This window comes from Vulpes vulpes, chromosome 14 (assembly GCF_048418805.1).
Source record: "Vulpes vulpes isolate BD-2025 chromosome 14, VulVul3, whole genome shotgun sequence".
NCBI classification, from domain to species: Eukaryota; Metazoa; Chordata; class Mammalia; order Carnivora; family Canidae; genus Vulpes; species Vulpes vulpes.
In genome coordinates, this window is record NC_132793.1 from 62,934,060 (window position 1) to 62,959,831 (window position 25,772).

At 37.7% G+C, this 25,772-nt stretch overlaps 1 protein-coding gene across 10 annotated transcripts in view; it reads left to right on the forward strand.

The window, feature by feature from the left end:
• The window catches only part of KIAA0825 (KIAA0825 ortholog), a 388,584-nt gene that overhangs the window by 156,784 nt on the left and 206,028 nt on the right, over positions 1–25,772 (forward strand). For all 10 annotated transcript variants that reach the window (XM_072736775.1, XM_072736778.1, XM_025992891.2 and 7 more), the window contains 3 exons: positions 1,940–2,079; positions 20,950–21,129; positions 25,027–25,251. In XM_072736775.1, coding sequence (XP_072592876.1) covers positions 1,940–2,079; positions 20,950–21,129; positions 25,027–25,251 — 545 coding nt within the window. The remainder of the gene's footprint in view (positions 1–1,939; positions 2,080–20,949; positions 21,130–25,026; positions 25,252–25,772) is intronic.

Below are 25,772 nucleotides of genomic sequence, written 5' to 3' on the forward strand. Positions count from 1 at the left end.
TCACTTGGGAAGTTTGAGTTGGTCTAAAGTTCATGCAAGGCTGAAGGATTTTGAGCATCATGATGTTGTGAGATGTACCAAATACCAAGCCAAGCCAAACCAAGGGGAGGTGCCTTGAAATTTCATCTTATATCTTCAGATCCTCTGACTTTTGCTTAAATCAGCCTTTTGACAAAGTATCCTTTTTTTTTTTTTTTTTTAAGAGTTTGCCTACCCATCTGTGAGCATGAGTCAATCAGCTCACATTTACAGAGCCCTTAAAAGTGCTGGTCTACTGGTAGGAGCTTTGGGGTGTAAAGCAAGTGTCCTGACAAGGCTTGACTCTGAGTGGACAGATAAAGCTTTAATTGGTGGAATAATAAAGTGCTAAGATGTGAATAATTGCCATAGGTGCTTTAATTCCAAGTGAGAAAGACTCCTATGCAGAGAAATTTTTAGTGAAGACTACACGGGGAAAGGTACGTTTTTCCCCCTGCAAATTGAAGGATGCATAGGATTCAGATAAGCAAAAGGTTGTGGGGAGTTCGTTGCATGGGTGCCAGCCACTGTGCACCCGTCTTGGCACAAAGGTACAGAGGGAGGAGGAGAAATTATACTAATTAGTTCTGGCCCTTCTGCCCCTGCTCCCGAAAGCACTGCTTACCACGGTGGTTCTCACACTTGAGTGTGCATCAGATTCTCTTAGAGGGGGGCTTGTTAAAACACAGAATTCTGAAACACACACACACACACACACACACACGCACACCACAGATTTCTGGGACCCACCTCAGAATTTCTGATAGGATGAGAAAGCCTGGGACTTTGGATTTTTAACAAATTCTCAAGTGATGCTGCTGCTGCTGGTCCATGGCCCAAGCTTTGAAAACCACTGGCTAGGCTATGCTGATAACTGGATGGTTCACCACTCAGTAAATGTCATCTGGAAATCATGCTGCAAATCATCTCTCTCAGCAATATCCTTTGTTCTGCTTCTTTCTGCTCCCTAAGCATATGGTGTTCTCATTCACACCTTTCCATTTGAGTCACATCGTTCCTTCCCAATGCCACCCTATTCCCACAACCCTTATGGTCGCAACCAGATTGAGTTCCATCATTTCCTGCCTTTTCATTCGTAGTGGTTGTAAGCCGATTTCGGATGTTGTGATTGTTAGCCAATCTAAACTTCGAGATCTTAGAAGGAAAAAGTGAATAATGTTATCAGTTTTCAGTTTCTACTTTTACTTCCTTATCTCTTGCCAGTTCGTTGGTAAATTAAGGTAGTAATGTGGAGGCCTGATTTTGATTTTCTGTTCAACACTGATGATCATTTCCCAAGTAGAAGCTTATTTGCCTTGGAATTATTTCTCTTTGATGAAATTATTACCCAAGTAGGTAGCAGTATGACTATTAGAGTGGTTCTGATAATTTCATGTTGATTTAAGGCTTTATGTATTAAATAATTAGATTACGGTGACCCTTGGTGGAAGCTTTGAATTCTTTGAGTTTTATCAGCAATCACAGTACATGGCAAATTACAAAGTAGTCAAAAGCCACTGTAACTTTCTTTTCATGAATAATGAAAGGAGTTAATAGCACATAGTAGGCTCTCATGTACTTCATGAATGAACAAATAAATGTATTCAAAATAAATGCATAAATAATTTTAATTTGCTCCATGAAACAAAACCAGACATAGTCTTGTAAAATATAGGCATGGTTATTTTGTATCAGTCTTAAATTTGGCAGGCTACCAAATGTTAATTTGCTTTTAGCTAGTTGAGATTAAATGTAATTCCTTCCCAGAGCAACCCTAAAGTAAGCAAGCATGAAAGCATTTTCAGAGTAATCTGGGAGGAATTGACATTTAAGGGAGTTAGCATTACATCTGTACTTTAAGGCTATTAATTTCATAGATAAATTAACTTCATTACTCTATCTTTATCTTGCATTTTGAAAGGGCTCCATCATCTGGACAACTAACAGCCGAGGGTCAGTTGAAACTGCTCTTATCCCAGCCAGGTTGTAATTGGAACCTGCTTCTGGAAACCCTACTGCATCATGATGGTCTTTTACTAAGAATCTTGCTGAAGAGCTCAAGTGAGTATTTGTAGTTATGAGACTGTCCTCAAAAAACCCAGTCATTGCTCAAGTTGAATGAATTTTTTTTCCTACTTGAACATTGGCAGAAGGATGGCAAGCAACTGTATCCTATCAACCGTCTGTAGGGTTAGCAGCAAACAAAATATTGAATCACTTTATGTACCTATGGAAAAGATTCTTTTTCAGGACCTCTGAATGAGGGAAAATAATATTTTTATGTGGTGCTAGTCTATCATAAATATCATTGCCTAGAAATAGAGTAATATCTGGGGTTTGAAACGCCTAAGAAAATTATACAAACATATGCCCAAAACAGGAGTCTCAACCAGATCTATGAGAGATTGGGAGAGAGAGAGAGAGAGAGAGAGAGAGAGAGAGAGAGAGAGAGAGAGAGAGGGAGGGAGGGAGATTCCATTAGAACTACACTAGAATTTTCAGTGGATCATGAAGAGGGCTGATGTAATTTATAAACAAGCAAGCTGAGGCTTACAGCCATATCCATTGGGGCATGGAGAAGTAATCATGGGAAAAGTATGAATGGAATCTGTAGAGTAATAGAAGACCATACTTCTCTTAATTAGACTTTTCTTTTTATCACTGGAAGTTCTATTTTAGAAAATGGTAAGTAAAGTTATGCCAACCTAATTATATTCCACTACTCTCCTGATATATTTATGAAGAGTTTTCCAACTGTTTTCACATTCCCCTACACATTGCTCCTATTCTATACCATCCACGAGGCCAGATTAACTTTATCAATCACTAGCTTCACTGTAAGCTTCCCGAATCATAATCTTTTTTGGTTCTAGCTCACTATCCTCTGTAGGGCTAAATTCCCATCCTTCTACCATTCAAATGTGACCCTCGACTAGTTTTCTTACCCCTTTTTCCCGCTATTCGCTTGCATGTGTGTACATAGACACACGTACACACACTCATTTCAGCCTTTGTCCCTGATGTCCCATGCACATGTTCCCTCAGCCACTTGTGGGAGCTGAGCCACTTTTGGCTCAGCCACTTTTCCTGCTTGAAAGACCCTCCACAGACAACTCAGTCTCCACCAGTATCCAAGGACCACTTGGTGTTCCAGATCTTTGAACACCGTAGTTCACACTGATCTCTTCCTCACCTGAACTTCACAGTGTTCATTACCTTGGCTGCCTGTGTGTCCTTGGTATATGCTGCCTTATGTTGTTATTTTGTTTGCATGAAATTAGGCAAATGTCTCCAGACCCTATCAGCCTGTTGCTATACAAATGAGGCTCGTGGTATTCTTCTGTTCAAATGGCTCCAGTCATTTCTGGAAATTTTTGGTTTCTTAGATCTGCTCACAACTGGTTCCCCATTATTCTCCTCTCCTGTCCACCTTGATGGTTGGTTCCCAAAAGCCTCAGGGGAGGTGCTTCAGTTTGATCTACTCATGAGAATATTGCTTCTCTTCACATGCTCTCAAATTCATAAAATCTTGGGTGCCAAAGGTCACTACAACTCCTCGTCTTGCTGTGTTCCAGGCAGAAATTCAGAGATTCCTCCTCTCTGGATCCCTGAATCTGACCCTATTCCCTTAGCCCCCAATAAGTATTGTTTGTGCCTCAAATCTCATGAAGTTGACCTGAAAGCAATTTCTTTGATTTCAGGCTGTAAGGCCACTCTCCTAAAGAGAAAATGGGCACTAAAGAAGCTACATCCTCACGTAGTCAACTTTCATTGTTTGCTCTTCACGTGTCAGGCACTGTGCTAATAAGCACTTCACACTTGATTCTTCTTTTTTCCTTTTCTTTTTAAAAATTTATCACGAGAGAGAGAGAGCATGCATGTGTGCACTTGTGTGAGGGGCAGAGGGAAAGGGAGAGAGAATCCCATGCAGGCTCCACACCCAGTGCAGAGCCCTGTGGGGGGCTAATCTCGCAATTCTGAGACCATGACCTGAGCTGAAATCAAGAGTCAGATGCTCAACTGATGGAGCCACCCAGGTGCCCCCACATTTGATTCTTATAACTTAATGAAGTATTTACTATTGTTTTCCTCATATTAAAAATAATGACATTGAAAAAAATAATGACATTGAAGTTTAAGATAATGTTACTTGCCTAGAGACACACAAAGCTGATAAATGGTAGGTAAACCTGGATTCTGAACCCAGCCAGAACTTTCTGTCCCCTGCCTTTCCTGTACAAATACTCATACGAATTGAATCACGGAGGGGGCTAGGGGTATCTGGAAGAACTGTAATCTGCTCACTCTCGGTTTGCATCAACCATGACATCCCCATGAACATGGACTAAACAGGTCTTTCAGTTAGGTAATTAGGCTGATCACAGGTTTTTTTTTTTTTTTATAAATTTTTTTTAATTTTTTATTTATTTATGATAGTTACAGAGAGAGAGAGAGAGGCAGAGACACAGGCGGAGGGAGAAGCAGGCTCCATGCACCAGGAGCCCGATGTGGGATTCGATCCCGGGTCTCCAGGATCGCGCCCTGGGCCAAAGGCAGGCGCCAAACCGCTGCGCCACCCCGGGATCCCTGATCACAGGTTTTTATATTCCTCCTCAAGCTAGTACAGAGCTAGTAGATTGGACAATCAATGATCAGTTAAAATATAAAACACAAAGCTTCCCTTAAACTTTATCATCTGTTCTCAGAACAACTTTATCATCTGTTCTTTATGGCTGACGTGGATAGTATCTGTCTGACATGGCTGCAGAGTTACTCTAATAGAATCTTTAAAACTCACAGGCATGGTCCCAGAAGAGAAATGGTGTCCTCTTGAGAGAGTTATGTAGAGCAGCCTGGAAAATCAATTGTGACCAAATATTTCAAACTATACTGACATAACCACTAAATATAGCAATTGTAGTTATGAATATCTAACCACGTCTTCTTACAAATGTATCCCACATTTGCTTACCAAAAATATTGCATCCATCTTCTGGTGTATATATAACTTAATGTTGTTTCTGAGAAACCTGTCGTAATCAAAGGCTATGTACACTGTATTACCTTCAGTTGTGGTTCTTAGGGAGTGCGGAAGGGTATTTGCCCAACCTGCTCAAATATCTGTCATTTTTGCAAAGGCCATTAGGTGTTTGATCAGGGTTACATAGCTATTCTGGTATTGTCTTGCAGTGAATTTTTTTTTTAGTTTTATCTATCTATCTATCTATCTATCTATCTATCTATCTATCTATCATCTATCTATTTATTCATTCATTCATGAGAGACACAGAGAGAAAGGCAGAGACTTACGCAGAGGGAGAAGCAGGTTCCATGCTGAGAGCCCGATGTGGGACTCAATCCCGGGACTCCGGGATCACGCCCTGAGCCAAAGGCAGATGCTCAACTGCTGAGTCACCCAGGTGTCTCTCTTGTAGTGAATTTTATTAGTTACTGCAAATATCATAAGAATGACATGATAGAACTTCCTAATCAATTGACTGACTTATTAAACTCCGATGGAAGTTTTGTCACTTTAAGTTACAAACAATATACTTAAAGAATCTTATTAGCTGGACTAAGATGGAAATTATTATGTATATAATAAAACATTTGTAGGGTGGCTCAGTGTTTGAGCATCTGCTTTTGGCTCAGGGCATGATCCCAGGGTCCCGGGATCGAGTGCCGCATTGGGCTCCCTGCGAGGAGCCTGCTTCTCCCTCTGCCTGTGTCTCTGCCTTTCTTTCTGTGTCTCTCATGAATAAATAAATAAAATCTTTAAAAAAAAAAACACTTGTAATATTTTTTGTAGAGATTTTAATTTCATTTCATTAAACGTCTCAGTATTTCAGAACAGTTTGGTAATTAGAAAAGCAAAATTTTGAAATAAGATATGCTGAATTAGATGTTTCAAGCAACATAACTGTCAACCTCTTATGGGAGAGTTTTCCTTTATAAGTAGGGTCTTTTTGGTCTAATTAATAAAACTTAACTCTGTTAAATTGACTCAAGAAAAAGAATAAAAAGATTTTTAGTACATATTTTCATTATACTTATTTTAAAAAACAGTTCTCCTTGTCTAATGAGCAATTATTAATGTTTGCTACAAAATTGTTTTGATAGACAACCACATATTATAAAGGTTAAAACGCATGCAGTTTCTTTTATGTCTAATTTTTGGTTTTGCTTTATAAGAATGATTTATCAGAATTTCTGTTTTTAAAATCAGCAGATCATATATGGAAATGATTATCTTGTATAAGATGCAACTTTGCTGAGGGTAGAAAATAGCAAAATTTAATAAAGGAATGGTAAAATTTTAATTTATACTGTATGTTCCATAGGCTGCAGACTTCTAGAAAGTGAAATCATGTTTTTGCCATTGATCATAATTCTTCCTGTATAAAAATATGTCGCATTTTGAGAGAGTGGTTACATTACTAAAACTTGATAAATATAAACTGATTTCACGCAGAGGTGGTTTATGACATTCTTTGGGTAGAGATCAGTTGGCAGTAGAAGATAATATTTGTTGGTTTTATTTTTAAGGTAGTCCATCTTAAATTTGAGGGAATCGACTCTCAATTACAAATGTTTACAGAAGATTTTAAAGTTGTAAGATACTATTTTGGATTACTGACTTTAAAAACCTGGGGTGACTATTTTGGTAATTACTTCACTAAGACCACATGGCCAAACCAGTTTCTTGCTTGTGACATCAAAGGAACAAATATTTGGCAATTTCCCATTTGTTAGCAGGTGGCCTTTTCCTGTTAGTGACACTTGAATGAAGTGTGACTAACATTCTTTCCTTTGGCCATTGCCCCAAGAATGATTCCCAGTGAAACTTCTTGGCTTCTGGTGATTTTCACGTGTAATATAACAACAAGAAGCAAGCAAATACATAATATTTAATGTGTTCCAGACATCGTTTCTAAGTACTTTAAATGTGTTTACTCACTGAATCCTCATAACAACTCTGTGTAGTAGCTACAATTTTCATCTCCATTTTAGAGGTGAAGAAACTCAGACACAGAGAAATTAAGTCACATGTGCAAGTGACATATGATTGGCAAAGCAGGATGTGATCCAGACAGCTGGCTTCCAGAGGCTGTACTTTCACCCACCACACCACCCAGCATCTAGGAGGAACCAGAGAAAGTTTCCCAAATTGCAGAGTTGCACAATTCATGGGAGCTGTTGGGAACCTGTATGGTGGATAATTTTGATAGTATTGTTTTTACTTTTCAACCTTGTAACAAAGTGCTTGCCAGTAATCAATAAATAGATCTACAAAAGGTTCTAGTTAAAGGGCTGCTACCACTAAAAAGGGATGGTTGACTTAAAATGAATGAATCAATTCAAATTCTCTTATCTTACGGTTAATATTTTCCTGATTTTTTTTTATAATGAGAGGATTATTATGGCAGAAACTGGTGTTTGGTTATATAGTGTGTGTGTGTTTTGTTTCATTTTGTAAGTATGACCAAGTGTTGTTTTATAACTGTCTTGAAGGAGATGACTTAAAGTAAAAATATGCTCCCTCTTGGTACCTTTAGTGTACCTAACATTGATTTCCTAAGGTGCTTTTGCCAGTGATGACATCTATGCTCTGACTTGTTCAATCTTTTTTTTCCTTCACTGAATTTGTACCCCATTTGTATTAGGAAGAGTAGAACCATATTTGTGTGTGTTTTGCCCCAGTCTTTTCAACCTACGAATCCTGTCCTAGAATGATGATGAACTGACTAGCTTAGAATACCAATGGGCTCCATGGAACTCTTACATTCCCTGAAATAGTTACCACCTAGGGTCTGCTGAGTCTCCTTGTGGGTGGGGTGCTTGTAGGGTACTATGTAAAACAAAACTTCTTGACTTTAAGATGCAAACATGTCACCTGGGGAGCTTGTTAATACTGCAGATTCTGATTCAATAGCTCTTGGGATGGGGCCTGAGACTCTGCATTTCTTACAAGCTCCCTTGTGATGCTGCACCTGCTGCTGCTGATCCCTAGACCACATTTTGAGTAGCAAGGCCATCCAAAAAGTTATGTGTGGCTACTGAAGGCAAAAGAATATGACTATGTCTCTTGTCTTTCCCATGTATTACTGACTTTTAAAGAAAGAATTTACTTAAGGATATTTATAAATCACTTTGTCGGGAAGTTCACAGCAATCAGAAAGCATGATCTTACTCAAATACAGATGTCACTCCCCTGCTGAATCCCTTCAGTGGCTTCCCACCACTTATCGGGTAAGGACCCTATCCTTGAGACATGAACAGTGCCCATAGTGCTCTGGCTATGGCTGACCCGCCCAACATATCATGTCCTGCTTTCCTCCAGCTTAACATGCATATTCTGATCTAGGTTGTGCATCCTAGATTTGTATATTTTTAACAGCAAAGTCCCTGCAGAAGTGTCTTGAGGAAGGAGGCAGCTACTCTTAAGACCAGTGACATTTCACTTGGCCCATATGCCAAGTTCTTTTCTGCTGCAGAACCTTTGAAATGTTGTGGGGTTTTGCACCTAGAATCTCTTTCCTCTTCATTCTCCTGTCAGCTCCTAATCATCTTTTAGCTTAAATATTACTTCCGAGGAAGTCATCTTTGATCGTTCCATAAGGTCCCACCATAATTCCTTTTGTAACACTTGTCACCATTTTAAGTGAATGGTTAATTGACTTAATTGTGTGTTTAATGTCTATCTCAGCTTCTACAAGTTCTAGGAGGGCAGGGCCCAGTCATCATTATATACCCAGTGCTTGGCCTACTCCTCCACACTTCAGGCTGATACTAAGCCCACAGAATGTACTTCAAAAGCATTGATTGAATGAACAAATGGCAGCCAGTTAAATTTCCATGAAACAATACTGTTTCATTCATTTTTAAATGGACTACTAATATTGACCTTAGGTGTTCATTTTGAGGCTTAAGAAATAATTTCTTAAATAAAAATAAATTTACTTCATAAATAAATATGAAGTACCATTGTTTGGCACTTAGTAAGTACTTAATCTGTATGAGATTCTTTTCTTCTTTTATGCTGAATTCCTGGAAGGATACCCCTGATGTTTTTTTTTTTTTTTTCACTCCGATCACTCCTCCTGTGGCCCCTATGTAGTGCTCTCTCCCTCTGCTTGTCAGGAACTCTCCCCTCTGTTTCAGCCTAAATTTAAGTGCCTCCTAGGACGTGGGGCTTCTGCTTTGACACCGTGTGTCTGAAAAGGTATTGCCCGAGCAGCAGGCAAGATGCTAGGGTGTGAAGGTGAGAACTGGGCCAAATAAATATTCTCTGGTTCTAAATATTATAACACTCCTTGAGAACCTTCTCACACAGTTTAGGAGACTGGTAGTATGAGTTTTGCTATAGTGCTTCTACATGGATTCAAATCTAATCTGGCTTGGCAGTGGCTGAAATATTTTATATTCTATCTTTTCATGGCCCCTAGAAAATGTCTAATAATACAACCAGAACATGTGTCTTCTTTAGTAGTTAATGTGCTTCTAGTGTTAGCATGCAAAATGATTGGGCATTATATTACAAGTGATACTATTATCATGAATTTATGTAGCATTTTTCCCCCAACAACTCAAAGCAGTTTAACGTATTATTTCGTTTATGACCCTTGGATTATTAGGACCATTTTGTGAATGATGAAACTGAGATACAGAGAAATTGAATAAATTGCCCACTTGATGTTTAAGTGGTCCTTGTTAGAAGAAAGAAGAGCCGTTATTTTGTGACAGTCTATCTATTGTTTTTACATAAATTCCAAAATAAAAACATGAGACATTGTGGAAATATTCATTTTTAGAAATAAGAAACAATATTCTTGTGAATGATTTTCTGGAAAATGGTTACTTGGTTTTATAAATATATTCTCTGTTTGACTAATATTTAATGGACCTCAACTGGGTACTAGGCACTGACCTCAGCTGGAGAATACAATAGTAAACGTGACATGCCATATTGCCTTTATATTTGGGGAAATTAATTGCTGGGGAAAATTGGAGAGGACGGACTTTATAAAGTAAAGAAGTACAAAAATTAGATAAATTCAGCTACTACTAAATGCCGTGGAGTGCTTTACTACAACAGAGTGACTGAGGAAAGATTCACAGATTGGGTTATAGGCAGAGGCTGCTCTGAAAAGTGGGCACTGACTTTACTTACAAGTTATTTAGGAGTAGATGGACAATGTTTTTCAGTGTTAGATATTTGGAATATATGTACATTTTCTTCCAATATTCTAGAATAGGAGCCAGCAAACTTTTTACAGAGGGCCAGATAGTAAATAGTTTAGGCTTTGTAGACTGTGGCATATCTGTCACAACTATCAAACTCCACCACTGTGACATGCAAAAGGCCACAAACCATCATAAGCAAGCATATGAATGTGCCTGTGTAGGTGAGGAAAAAGTTTTCCTCGACAATCTTAGGGTTCCTGGTTGTGTTTGAAAATTTAACTGACAAAGGCATATTAACAGGAGAAAAAGTATACAGATTTATTTAATACAAGTTTTAGGGATGCCTGGGTGGCTCAGTGGTTGAGCTTCTGCCTTCAGCTCAGAGCATGGTCCTGGGGTCTGGGATCAAGTCCCTCATCAGGCTCCTTGCAGGGAGCCTGCTTCTCCCTCTATGTCTCTGCCTCTCTCTGTGTGTCTCTCATGAATAAATAAATGAAATCTTTAAAAAAAAAAAAAAAAACAAGTTTTATATGACAAGAAGCCTTCATAAGGAAATGGAGATCCAAAACAACAGTTAAACTGGAGTATTTTTATATGAAGAATGGACAGTCATGGAGAAACATGATAGGTAAAAGAGTTTAAAGTAAGTGTAGTAAATCGGGGGAAGCTTAGTAAGGCCTATTGGTTAGGATCCTTCTTAGTGTCCTTGACACGGGAGATAAGAATGTTCATAACCTCCTGGACATCTCTCACATGAGGATTTTATGACTGTCTCAGGAGCAAGGGGAAGGTCAGAGTGACCTTCCTGCTTCTGCTATTTTCTTAAACTCCTTCAGTTTAAAATATTCAGTATGCCAAGGTACCATATTTGGAGGTAGCATGTCTGAACCTCATCAGCTGCATTCCAATGGAGTTTTATTTATGCACACTGAAATTTGAATCTCACATAATTTTATGTGTCACAAAGGATATTCTACTTATGATTTTTTTCAACTGAAAAAATGTAAAAACCATTCTTAGCTTGTGGGCTGTACAAAAACAGGCATCAGTCTGGATTTGTTCCCTGAGCTTGCCACCCCTTGTTCTAGAATATTGTGCAGCACCCAAGCTGCCCTCGTGGCTTTATCACTTCTCCGAAATGTAGTCATTTGGAGAGGAGATTCTCACATAGTGTTAGCATGGCGCTTTTGACTTCTCTCCCAAGGTCTGGGTAGACATTTCCACTGGGTAGATAGTCTTGGTATCTGCCTGCAGAAAGAATTAGCTTTAACTCAGTTTTACAATATGTTGACATCTAGGGACCTTATGTATTGAGGAGCACAGTTGGAGCTCCAAACTCATCTCTTACTACCTAGGGCTACCAGCTGCAGAATTTGGACCAATTCATCCACCTATACTTAGTGGTTATAAGATCCTGCCTGAAGTATCATGGTTTTTTCTTGGTGCAACTTGTTTATTTAAAAGGAGATTGCCTGTTAATAGCGAGAAAAGTGAGGGACGCCTGGGTGGCTCAGCAGTTGAGTGTCTGCCTTGGGCTCAGGGTGTGTCCCAGGGTCCAGAATCCAGTCCCACATTGGGCTCTTTGCAGGGAGCCTGCTTCTTCCTCTGTCTATGCCTGCACCTCTCTCTCTCTCTGTCTCTCATGAATAAATAATTTTTTTTAAAAAAAAGAGTGAAAAGTGGTAAGATGTTAATCATCCATACCATACTTAAATAAACTGGATATATATATAATTTGGAGAAGAAAAGACTAAAGGAGGGAGGTGAGCTATTTTCAAATATATTAAGTTTTCATGTACAAAAGGGGAAAAAAAGGCTGTCCAAGTCAGCAACTAGAAATACTTGGGAATAAGTCTGTCAGTCAGAAAACCTGAATTCTCATCCCTATGATACTAGAAGAAATTGTTTACAACTCTGTGCTTCTTTCCTTTATCTTCTAAAGAGACAGTAGATTTCTCTAGACTTTTCTGGTAACGGCATTCAATGTTTCTTAAATATGCAAAACAACTTGGTAACTTGAGCTGTGCAGCAGATGGACGGCTGCTTGGATTGTAGTGGAAATCCTACCACTGGAGTTATTCAAAAAGAAACTAGGTCACCATTGTCACAGATACTAGAAGACTTTTTATTCGTTTACTCAACAAATATTTACTCATTTGTCCACCAAATGTTTACTGACTTCCCTGTAAGGTGCTTGCCAGCCATATAATTTCATTGTTTCTTAATCAGCTAGTTAGAAGTTGGTATAAATCTGTGGGTTAAACACCAGTCTTTGAAGACCTCTTTTGGCTGTGTTTTGCTATCCTTGCCAGTGTCCGCTGGTATAGAAGAATCTTTCTTTGCTCCAAAATGATTCCGTTGAATTAAAATTAAATCCAACTTTGGTGACCAGATTTCTTTTCAAATTGGCAGTTTCCTTATGCAAGATAACCCTTTGTACTTCTACCTTGCTTCCTTTTTCATTGGAACTGCTCGCTTTCATTTGCAAACCTAAAGGGCTTGAAGTTAATTTAAGAGTCTGTTTGTAAACATTAGTGCCAGGATTTCTAGGTCCAGTTTTATAGAATAGTAGTCCTGCTAGATGGAATACTAAAAAGGGTTTTATGGTCAAAAATGCTTAAAAAACACTATATACTAAAATCTCTTCTTGGAGAGGCACAGGGCTCCTGAATAATTAAAGGTTCTGAGAAATCCTGCAGAAAACAAGTGTTTAATATTGTTGAACCCAGCACTTGCACTACTACCCATTAACATCCCATGAAATGCACTTAAGAGAAAATCTTACCTTATTAACATCATAGAGAAGAACCCTGGTAGATTAAGGTAGATACAACCAAAATCATTTCAAAAAGGTTTGCCTATCCATATTTACAAATTTGTAGATGTTGCAAAATAATTTTTAAACACATGGAATTGCCTGTGCTTCCCTACATAAGAATTATAAATTTTCAAGGAGTTGGAATCAGTTGTCCAATTATAAATTCCTATTGAATGTAGCTGTTTTCTTGATGACTTGTACTTTTCCATTTTATTCATTAAGTATCAGCCTCATTAAGATTTAGTTTCTTCATTTGTTTAAAAAAAAATGGAGATAATATCCAGTTAGTAGAGTTTTTAAGAGGAGTAAGCTAAATGGGTGAAGGTATGCAGAACCCTGAGCATAGAGCCAGCACCATGGTGGATATTCAATAAAGGCCTATCTTCCATCTCACCTTAATCATAACCCTGAATTTGGGACTGTGGGTATTCAAAAGAGGTAGAAATCTGATGTTTAGGTTATTTGGATACTGAGAAAAACAGCATAGAATAAGTCCAAAAAAGCTTTAATTTGCATAGGAGCATTTTAGAATATAAAGCAAGAAGATAATTTCCAGCAAAAACTTGGGAAAAATCTCTGAAAAATAATGATTTTTTTGTTGTTGTTCTTGTAGTGCAAGACCCATTTCATGAGACTTCTTTAAAATTTTAAAATTCTCCAAAATAAGAGCAGTTTGAGGAGGAAAAAAGTAATAATCAAGACATGTTTAATCAAAACCTTGTAAATAAATGACAGGTTTTTATAGCTATTGTTACTTTTTATACAGAAGACTCCAAGCTAATTTTTAAGTCAGGTTTCTATTTTATTTTTGTTAATTTTTTAAAAAGATTTTATTATTTATTCATGAGAAATGCAGAGAGAAAGAGAGAGAGAGTCAGAGACACAGGCAGAGGGAGAAGCAGGCTCCATGCAGGGAGCCTGAGGTGGGACTCAATCCCAGGACTCCAGGATCACATCCTCAGCCAAAGGCAGATGTTTAACCACTGAGCCACCCAGGCATCCCTATTTTTGTTAATTTTCATGGTGAACTAGCAGTGACATTCAGATTTAGTGCTCTATGAAGCAATTTTCATGTGACACCACCCCCTTTCTTTCAGGTATTAATTTATCAGTCTGGTGTTTTAGGTTGTGAGTCTTGGGTTAAATGCCACATTTTCTATTCCTGCACTTTCTAAAATACCTATATCTAAAGTGAGTCTTTCAGCCTCTTCCCTTTGGTTAGGGATGCTCGTTAGAGCCTGGTTAATTCAGCATCCCTCAGCTCATGGCACTCTCTTCAACAACATTGCTGCCAAATCCATTTTAGTGACTCAGCAGGAGCTTGTCATTAACAGCATTTTTGTAGAAAGTAAAAATTAAGCAGTCTTGGAAAGCAGAATGCTAGTGTACCATGTATGTGTAAATCTTCGGTAGCAATAAACACAGTCTCCTGGTGGGTTGGTGGTGGAGTTGCTCGCCTGATACCACCCTTCCTTTGAAGCCCTAACAAGTTCAGTTCTCAATAATGTCTGCAGTGAAAAGGGCCCTTCAGTGTTACTGAAAAGGCAATCTGTTTCAAATCTTATATTTGTTTCTAGGATGTATAAAACATTTGATAGATAAGGAGAGGCAGATGGAATTCAAAATAGCAGCTTTATTATTGGTAAAGCCTGGGTCAGAAAATATGGCTTTAAATATGGCTTGCTTACACTGTTCTCCAGAGTTAAGTTGATCCTTCTGTCCCTCCAACTGCCCTAGCTGCCCCCTTACCACCTCCCAAACCACCAACAGAGCTGAACACAATGGCAGAACCAATCCTAATAGACTCAACAGAGAAGGAGAGCAGGCGAGAATGAAACTCCCTGTGGTCAGGGGGGCCCCAAGCTCACCACTGAAGGAGTCCCCTCTCCTTCCTTACCTTGAGGCATAGAGAAAGACAGGAATGTGGCTCATATTAAAGGGGAGAACAATAAAGGTGCACAACAATAAGGTTAGTTGTAGACCTGATGGGAAAATACCTCTTGGGTAAAATTACACATCGAGGGAGAGGAGGCCAAGAGGGTGACATTTATTTGAACAATGGATGCATTAGGTATATCTACAACTCCTTGATGACTGAAAATTCTATAAAGACACACCTAGAGGATTTGACATCAAATAAACAAGTGTCTGGTCTAGAAGGCAGAGGGAAAGAAAAGGGATAGGGCTAGACCTGCATGCAGAGGAGCAGGGAAGGGACTAATTGAAAAAGAAGGCAAAAATAATAGAACTGTAGCTGAGTCTTTTTGAAAGGAATGAGAGATAGGAGAATGAAAGAACTCAGAGGAAAATCCCAGCGGTATAGGAAATTCATATGCTAAGGAAAGCCAAGGTTTGTGCCTGAATGCCTCACTAAAGTATTGGTTTTCACCAGGCTTTTAGGAAACAGGTCTTAGAAACATCTAGAATCTGCTGAGGCTCACTCTCCATCCAGAGCTTCTCAGACAGTGGGTGAAGTTTGACTTAGAAATTACCTTGGAATATTGGAGGTAATAGGAAAGTGTGGATTTGTGAGGCATGGCTTATGGAGGAGTTTAAAAGGGATCCAGAGGAGTTAGATTTAATGTATATTCTGGGAAGTGTGTTGATTAAAACAAGAGGTAAAGAAAGCCTAAGCTGTATTAATAGTGTTAGGAGAAGAGAAGGCACACAAAGGGGAGTCCAACTGTGCACCTGACCGGCTCAGTTGGAAGCGCATGAAACTCTTAATCTCAGGGTTGTGAGTTTGAGGCCCATGTAGGGTGTAGAGATTACTTAAATAAATAAATAAATAATTTAAAAGGTCAACATTTGATTCATTATGGAAAGGGAGATGAGGGGAGAAACATATTTAGTTTATAACATCTAACAATTCAGAGAAGGAGTAAAATTTGGTAAGGCATTGAACTTGGAGATGAGTAGACAATGGTGGGGTGTTAGGCAGAAATAGAGAATACAGCAAGGAACATGAAAGGGGCAGCTTAGAGCTAGAGGTGATGGATTTGGAAACTTCTTCACAAAAGGAGTCTCTGAAATCAAAAGATACCGGAATTGCTAAGCTAGACTGTATAAAGCAGTGAGGTCCGAAGAAGACTAAGGCCATGGTTCTGGGGGAGCCTCTATGGGCCAATGCCACTTCTCCCTCTCACTACTATTCCTGTAAATCGTTTTATTTACAGGCTTGACCCTGCATTCACATATTGTCTATGACTGGTTTTATGTTATGACAGCAGGGTTGAGCAACTGAGACGGAGAACAAATGGCTTGCAAAACCTCAAATATTTACCATCTGGCCCTTTATAGAAAAAGTTTGCCAACCTGGCTCAAGATGATAAAAGAGAAAGAGCTATAGAAAAGATGAGGCACTGTGAAACCAGGAGAGCATGGCTATTGATGTCGTTTTAGAATATGGGTGAGGTTTGGTGGGGTGAGGTCCAGAGCCAATGACCAGGAAAGAATTCTTGAAACATCTTTGGTGCAAAATGGCAGTTTTTATTACAGCACAGGGACAGGCCCCCAGGGGCTGGAAGAGCCACTGCCCCGGGCTTGTGAGAGGTGGCTGATTATATACCTGTTGACTTGGGAGAGGTCAGGAAAAGGGAGGTTTCAAAAGGATTTTCATATGCTAAAGAGGACCTACTAGATACTGGAGGCCTTCTTCGGGTTAAAGGTTGTTTTCCCTCTAGCAAGACATTAACATTAAGATGTTGGGAACTTTCCGAGGAATGTCACACATATCCCACCCTGGGGGAGAGGTGTGTCATTTGTGGAGTGTCAGCTTGTGCTGACAAGCACAAGCCCTCTGTTCCCCATCAGCCAGGAGGAAGTCTAGAGAGAAGTGGGTTTCTGGGGAAGGTAACTTGGAAAGGTACAAGCTTGGGGGGAAAAATCTTTGAATATTGTGACCAAGAGATAAATGTCATTCCAAAAAAATCCAATTTCTAGATGGACCAAAACCCAGCAAAAAATACTCAAAAGATCTCTTTCTCCCCTCTCCTTTTTTTTTTCTTCCTTCATTAGTATTAAAACCTTCATTAAAGCAGAGCACTGCTCCCCGTGCTGTTGGAAGATGCCTACAGACAAGGTGCACGGTCTTACAAAGTCTGATAATAAAATGTACTGAGATAATGTGTGTGAAATTGTAGAATGTTATAAGAAATTAAAGTATTTTGCATTAAAGGCAGTAAATTACCCCATGCCAAATATCTGCATTCGGAGGTGACTGTCAAAAACTTGGCAAAGCAGGCTTTGAGACATTTGCGATTCTAATTTAATGTAAACAGCACAGGCAAATTCTTACTCCCTTTGTGATCCCGGGGCAAGTTACTTAACTTTACTGTGTTCATCCATAAAACTGGGATCATCAGCATTAAGTATGATGAAGATGAAATGAGATATAAAGCAGTTTGAGGGATGTTTAGCATACAGTAAGTACTTCACGAATAGTAACTTTACTTTTAGAGAGCTGTGGAAACCTCAATTCATAAAGTCAGATATATAAGACAGATCCAAAAACAAAAAAACAAAAAAAAAAATAAGACATACCAAAATCACTTATTGTCTGCAGATCAGTGTTATGAAAATTCTGAGACCCATCCTACCAAGTTGGTACTATATAGCACTACTTTTAGGGCTCCTCCCCCTGTCCCAGGGTGGTCCCTCATGAGGGACTTTTATTGATCATCGGTGGCCAGGGCACCTAGCTACTGCAGAGACAGCTTTTATTCCCTGTCCATCTGGTCCTTCGGTGCAGCAGGCAAGTGGGGCTTGAAAACTCAGATGAGGCCAACAGCCTGTGGCAGGGAGCCGGCTTCCCTCGGTGCCCCACCGTGACCACCTCCCTGGGCACTATCAGCGAAAAGTTTTTGCACTATCAGCAAAGTGCAGGTGCTCCTCCTTGCACACCCAGTGGCTTTTCTTTCCAGTCCCAGAGCATCTCCACTTTCAGAGCCACCTACCAGGACACACACGATTCTACTTTGATATCATATGGTAGTGCCAATATTTTAACTTTCTGGCCTATAAAAAAATGACTTTCATGTAGTTCAAATAACAATTCAAAAGATTTAGTTTTCTTTCCTTCTTTCCTTCCTTCCTTCCTTTTTTTTTTTTTTTTTTTTTAATCTAGAAGGGCAACCGACTTCAGTGTATTTGTGCTTTTCCAGTAACAAAACCCTCTGTGGCAAGTAAACAGAAACAGATTACTTTATTTCAGGGCAAAGGAAAACAGAAAAATAAAAAATCATATTTCATTGAGGCATCTTGACAGGTTTATATGGTAATAACAATAATAATTATTTTTTATTGTAATTATTCCTCATATCCCACCCCCTTTCTCCAACTGTACTGTCACTGCACGGTTCATGGAGCCTTAGATTATTCATGCTGTGTTGATTGACTAGCTTCGTCTCCCACCTCCCTCACACCTGGCACACTTCAGCTGTACCAGTAGCTACCTGCCTTCTCATCATTACAATAACCCTTCTTTGTTGCTGGAAAGTACTAATACCTCAGTCTTGTCATGCTGATAAACTTCTACTCCTTAAAGATTTAGCTGATACATGGTCTCCTCTGTGTTCTCTGAAAAAAGTTTAAAACATCATCTTCTGTGTTTTCACAGTGACCTGATACTCAAACCACTTAGACTTAAGGTGATTGAATAATTTGTCATCTAAACTCGGACACTTTTAAAAGAGGATGCTAGTAATAATTATGCTGGAAAAACAGACATAAACCAGAGTGCCCGGAGAAGAGCAGGGTGTATGGCCACCCTGCTTATCCTTATATTGCTGTAATGATTGGTCACATACCTCTCATTCCCTCCTTTCACAAACATATATACATATACACAGTCAGTAAATCCCTGGAAGGCATAAGCCTTAGCATCTAGTGTAAGATGACTGCTGACACATCAACTGATTAATTAAACCGTGAGGATTTTATTGCAGGAGAATGTTCTAGATTAGTGAAAAAACATAAACAAACAAAGGTAGATGGAGGGAACATTTATAAGAGCAAGTAAACCAGTCTGTGTGGAACAGATATTTAAGGATTGGAATATAATTTGGGAAAAGATTTTACAAACTCTTGGTTGTCAAGCTAAGGAATGTCTAACAAAGTGGAGGAACAAGGGAAGGTTTGCACGTGGGGGAGTGACATGAAGGATTACTGATAATTGTATGTCAGAGTAATTGGAGGGTGGGAAGGACAGAGAACTACTGAAACTATCTGAATAAACAAGATGGAAATATGGATGCCTAGATTAGGACTCTTTGTCATTTAACCTTTTATGTTTTAGGCTGCAAGCCATAGAAACCCAAATTATCCTGGTTTAAACATAAAGAGGAATGTATTGGTTCAGCTAACATAAATATATAGACATTGCTGGATCCAGGTGTTCAGTGTCATATCATCAGGAATATTCTTTCTGTCTCTTGGTTCTGCTTCTTACTGTTTTGGATTCATTCTCAGTCAGGTCCTCCCCAGAATACCCATTAGGAACTTCCAGCCTACTTTTATCAGCTTAGCAACCCCAGTAGAGAAGGAATGCCACTTTATCAATAGTCCTAGCAAAAATTCCAAGGAAGGTTCTCTAGGTCATGAAAATCAAATCACAGAGATAAAATTATCTAGAGGAAACATAAAAGTAATAAGCTTCCAAATGAGCATGGAGAAGAAATGTACTCATTCCAAAATGATCTAGACTCTATTTATTCAAGAAATTTAAAATACAAGACACAAGATGTTTATTTCACTTTATTTTATTTTAACTCCAGTGTAATTAATAGTTAAAATACAGTGTTATATGTTATCTTTAATCCAATAAATATTTTCACATATTATGATACTGGGCATATCATGCTAATAGTCCAAATAAAATAGAAATTATTATTTCACCTTTCCAGTCCAACCTATAAATACAGTAGTATAAGAGCTTATGATTACTTATCTTTGAAGGAGTCATAATGGAGCCAGAAGAGGGCTTAAAAGGGCAATTAAAGTGGCTTTGTCTTTGTGAGAATTCCTTAAATAGTTTTACTGAGAAACCAATTAATAAACCTCTTCATTCTCAAATGACAAGATCTATGGATTTGAGAAATATTTGTAAATTTACTTCTTTGTAAATTTACAGCATAATTCTCAGAAGTTTATAACTGAATTTTCCATGAAATTTATGTTCTGAATAAAGGATACAATAACGTTCAGGACACAAATCAAAAAGAGAAATAAACGATTCAATTGGTTTTAAAAACAAGTTTTAGATAACAAAAGAATATGTATAGAATAATTCTATTTGGTGTTCAAGTTATGCATACACATATTCATTTATGTATATGTGATATATAACAAATGAAACACTAAACCAAATATAGGCTATCCTGGTTGGGGGTATTTGGTACAGTTTTAATTTTCTTATTTATCTATGGCTTTTTGTTTTACAGTTTCTAGCATGAATCTATAAATTAATTTTAAATAACAAAAAGAATAAAAAATCTGTTTCTTTGAGAGAAAGAGAATTCTGTTATAAAGGTAAACTAGCTTTGCCTTTTGAAGTGATGTTGTTGTGGCTCTTTGCACAGTTTTCTCCCCAGATATCATAAGTATCTCAATAACAACATTGGGTTAGGTAGGCTATTACCTCTGAAAGAATGTGGCATTTCTCTTATTATGTAAATATTAATCAAATGCAGTTTTAATGCATTATGCTTGGGTGACAAGAATTAATTAATTTATTTATTTATTATTTTGTGAGAGAGGGAGAGGGAGAGAATCTCAAGCAGGCTCCACAGCCTGATGTGGGGCCTGATCTCATAACCCTGAAATCATGATCTGAACCAAAATCAAGAGTTGGACACAGATGCCCCAAGTGATAAGACTTTAATCACATTTACTGATACTTATCTTAATAAATCAGTTTTATTCTTTCCAAGATCGTACCATTCAAGAACAAGCTTCTAATACAGACAACAATCTGAACCAAGGATCCAGCTTAATAGAATCCATCTTTAAAGTATTGTACCATTGCAATTTTTCTCCACAAATATTTGGAAATGTTTTTGTGAGCTACATGGAAGAAGAACAATTATGGGACTTTCTATATAACATTCCAGGTATGAGAATTTACTATTTGGAAAAGAAGTGTAGAGATAATTAAATATATCTTTAAAGATGCTTTGAAAGTTTTATTGATGTCACTTTTGCTGAATCTGTTATTTATAAAAGTTTATCTTACAATTTTTTTTTCAGGATAAATGTTTCTTCTGGGAATCATTAACCATTAGGTCCTATCAAACTAAAGTATACTTGGGACAATGTGAAGGAAGGTTGTGAGATGGATTATGTGATGCAGACTTTCTTTTTCAATTATTATTAGGAAGCGTCCTCTTATAAAAATTTAATTTAATATTTACCATAGATTATGTTTTGCTATTGAGAATATAAGACATTAGTAGCACATGAATAAGTATTTTATGAATCTTAGATGCATTTATTCAACAAACTCATGGAGGAAATTTTCTTTTCTTCAAATGTATTTTTCTTTAAATGTAAAAGTGTTTGTTATTATGACCATAGTGCCTCTGTTTCTACAAGGCAAGAATGTTCTATGGTTCCTTTGGGGATAATAGGCTTTTCCATTTGTACTGGTCTTTTGCCTAAGCTTGAATGGATATTAAAGCCAGAATAGGTTGCATATTTGAATAGAAAGTGTTCATGGGTTGCCCCACCTTCAAGGCCAGGTAAAAAGGCTCTTGCTTTATTTTATACTTAATATCCTGGCTTTAAATCTTAATACCTTGGGAAAACAAAGAATAAGAATTTAGTAGCTATCCTCTTAGTCTATTAACTATTTACATCATATACATTTTGGCTGTTGACCTATAAACTGTTTTATACGTTGTTTTTGGAACTACAATTCCATAAAAGATTTCCTTGGAAATTTTTTTCTATTAAGATATCCTCAAGCCCAGAGTTTCTTTTCTCAGCTATGTCCAGTCTACTAATAAGCCCTAGAAAGGCATTCTTCATTTTTGTTACAGTATTTTTGATGTCTGGTATTTCTTTTTGGTTCTTTCTCAAGATTTCCATCTCTCTACAAATACTGCTCATTTGTTCTTGCATGCTGTCTATTTTGTTCATTAGAACTCTTAGCATATTCATCATAGTTATTTTAATTCCTGGTCTGATAATTCTAATCGCCATGTCTGTTTCTGATGCTTGCTCTGTCTTTTCAAATTGCATTCTATGCCTTTTAGTATGTCTTGTAATTTTTTCTTTAAAGCCAAACATGATGTTTTGGGTAAAATAACTGCTATAAAGAGGCATTTAGTGATATGGTGGAGAGATGTTGGGGAGGAGAAGCATTCTATAGTCCTATGATTAGGCCTCAGTCTTTTAGTGGGCCTATGCCTCTGGATGACATAGTTCACAAACATTTCTCAGTTTTTTCTCCCATTTTGCGTAGGAGAATATGGCTAGAGTGGAATGGAGTTGGGTACTTTTCTCTTCTTCTAAGTCAGTTTGGCTCTGATAATATCCCAGTGAGTTATGGTCTATTTTCGTTGATTCTCCCAAGCGCAGCCCTTAAGAAGAACAGAGTGCTCTGGCTTATTTCAAAATGTTCCTTTTCCTCTTGTCTTGCTGGAAGCTCTTGGGGATTTTTCTCTGACATTTACTACGGGCACCTAGTTGAACTCATAGAGGTAAAACTCACAGAAGTGTGGCAGCCTCCACATGACAGGGTCCCCCTGGAGTTTTAACTCTCAGACTTGTCCACACTGAGAACCCCAGCAGTTCATCAATTACAATTCAGACTTCCTTCCTTGGCACTAGATCCCATGGTAGGTTCTGCTTGTGAGTCTCCACTCCAGTAAGCTGTGACTCCCTGCATTTGTCATCTCTATCGCTCCTATCTTGGAGGCAGTAGTTTGCCTTGTGTCCTCACCTCTCTACATATCCAAGAAGAGAAGTTGATTTTTCCAACTGTTCAGCTTTTTACTTGTTGTTAGGACAAAGTGGTAACTTCCAAGCTCTTTATATGTGGAGCCAGAAACCAGAAGGGCTTGTCACTTACTTTCTTTTCTTTATTCTCTCTTCTTCTTATCTTTCCTTTTCTTTTTGCTAGATCTGTACCTTATCCCTACCATAGGTATCTGTGGATGTTACTTGAATCCTCCCTTATAGTATCCCATGCTCAACTTGTTTCAGAACCCTTCATCAAAAGAATACTAGGCACCCTATACCAAAATATTGTAAACTTTATGGAAACTCATCTTAGGTAATAATAATAATAATAATAATAATAATAATAATAGCATATACTTACATAATGTGTCAAGTGCCCACAAATTAATTCATGTAGGTTTTAAATAATTCTTTGAGATAGGACTGTTATTTTGTGTATTATTTGTAATACCTTGATTTTGTTTTAAAAGCAATAAACATACCCTTTTAATAAAAGGAAATAGGGGAATTTCTGGCTTTCTAGAATTTTTAGATACCTGAGATGTATTTAATCCATGACTCCAAAGAGTTCAACCAAAGTAAACATTAATTACAGATACAGGAAGAAGGCTTCTTTATGCCTTTCAATGAATTAAAATCTTGAAGCATCATTTAAAAAGATAGATTGCTATATCCTCCACCATTTCCATAAAGAATAACAGCTCACTTGATGATTGCACCATGTTAAAAGTTAAACTCTCAATATTGGATATTACCAGGATCCTCTTTGACATTATTGTTCTTTTTTTTTTTTTTTTTTTTTTTTTTTTAGAGAGAGGAAGAGAGACTGTGGAGGAAGAGGCAGAGGGAGAGAGTGGATGCTAGAGTAGACTCCCTGAACACAGAGCCCAATACAGGGCTTCACATGAGACTCCAGGTAGAGCTCCATCCTAGGACTCTGAGGTCACTACCTAAGCTGAAATAAAGAGTTGGTTGCTCAAGAGACTGAGCCAGCCAGGTGTCCCAGCAGCATGGTGCTTTTAACAATGTATTGAGTTATTTAAGAGATAACACCTTAAGGTGCCTGGCTGGCTCAGTCAGAAGAGCATGCAATTCTTGACCTCTGGATTGTGAGTTCAAGCTTCATGTTGGATGTAGAGGTTACCTAAATTAAACTTTAAAACAAAAGAAATATCACCTAAAATTTTGAGGGGAAAAACATATATGTTGTTTTCCGTTTTAATTCAAGTGGTTATCCCAAGACTTCCCTGTCATATTAAGAAACAAGTAAAATTTTATTGTATTAATCACACAAGTAGTACATAGTCATTGTGGGTAATCTATGCAATCAGAAATAAGGCAGGATAGCAGAAAGAAGGAAAGAAGTTAAGGAGAGGGAGGGTACAAAAGAAGGAAAAGTAAAAGAAGAAAAAAAGAGGAAAATATCTGAAATCCCATTAGTTATTGATAATCACCATTAATGCTGAAGAGTACATCTTTTAACTCTTTTATGTGTGGTTGTGTGCACATGTGTGTATTTAATATAAATAGCATGTAGTACTTTTCCTTTACTTATTTTTTTACTGAACAATATATGGCTTTATTGTATAGATGTGTAACTATTTAAACAAATAATCAATTGTTGGATATTTAGAGTATTTTTCAATTTTCCTTTATACACTTTACATAATTATAATTAATTTCTTAGGATGAAGTCCTAGAGACAGAATAAGTGGGTTAGCAGGTAAGTAAAATGTTAAAGTGTTGATATTATTGCCAAGCTGTCATCTAAGAAGGTCATACCATTATATTTCTACCATTAGAGTTCTAAACCACAAGCAAATACTGCTATTCACTGTTAATTGAATTGCCATTTTATTATTAAAAAGAAACTCTTTTTTTCAAATGTTTATGGACTGTTTATTAATTATATGATTTCAAGGTTAAAAGCAGCTCTCCTTTTCTATAGCTTTAAACTAGATTACTGAGAAACTGAATTCTCAGCTGAATAAGGCACAAAATATTGCCAGATTCTGCTAACTATAACATACTGTCTAATTCTAAAGTCTCAACGTTTTTGGAGTCTGAGCTAGAGGTCATCCGATGCTTGAGATTGGCACTGACCGACGCTGTCAAGGACATTGTACAGCAGATAATATTTATGATGAGCCCTGGGAGAAACTGTGAGACCAACCTCAACAAGCATAGTGTTCCTGAATGTTTGCGTGAGAGCATTCCAAAGGAATGGAATTATATTCCAAAAGAAACTAAAAGGAAAGAATCAAGCAAAGGTATCTCTTGCTCTCTCTCTCTTTTTTGTAAGAACACATTCCCCAAGAAGCAATTTTCCAGGATATAAAATCAAGTAAAATTCTAAAAATTATAAGATTTGTAAACTATTTGAGTCCTTTTCCCACCATTTGGGACCTGTAATTTTTTTTTTTACTGTGAGCCTTATGACCAAGGAACCTAGAAATGAAAATGACTCAAATGGTTATCGTCTTTATTTAATTACCAATTCAGAATTTTCTGTGATATGTTGTGTTCATGTTAGTATTCACAGAGTAGTCGATGATTATGACTAACCTTAACTCTACTGAGTAAAATTCGTATTCTTGAGAAGATTGTTGTGATGTTCAATTTTATATTTTTCCTTGAAGTTTTTTCCACTGCAACCACCAACTATTACTTTCTTTTCTCTTGTTAACAGATCTACTTGCTTAGTGTTTAGGTAAAAAATAGCACACCATTTAGCAACTATATATTTTTTGACCAAGTATTTCCCCCCAAGGACCTATGGTTCTGAATTCAG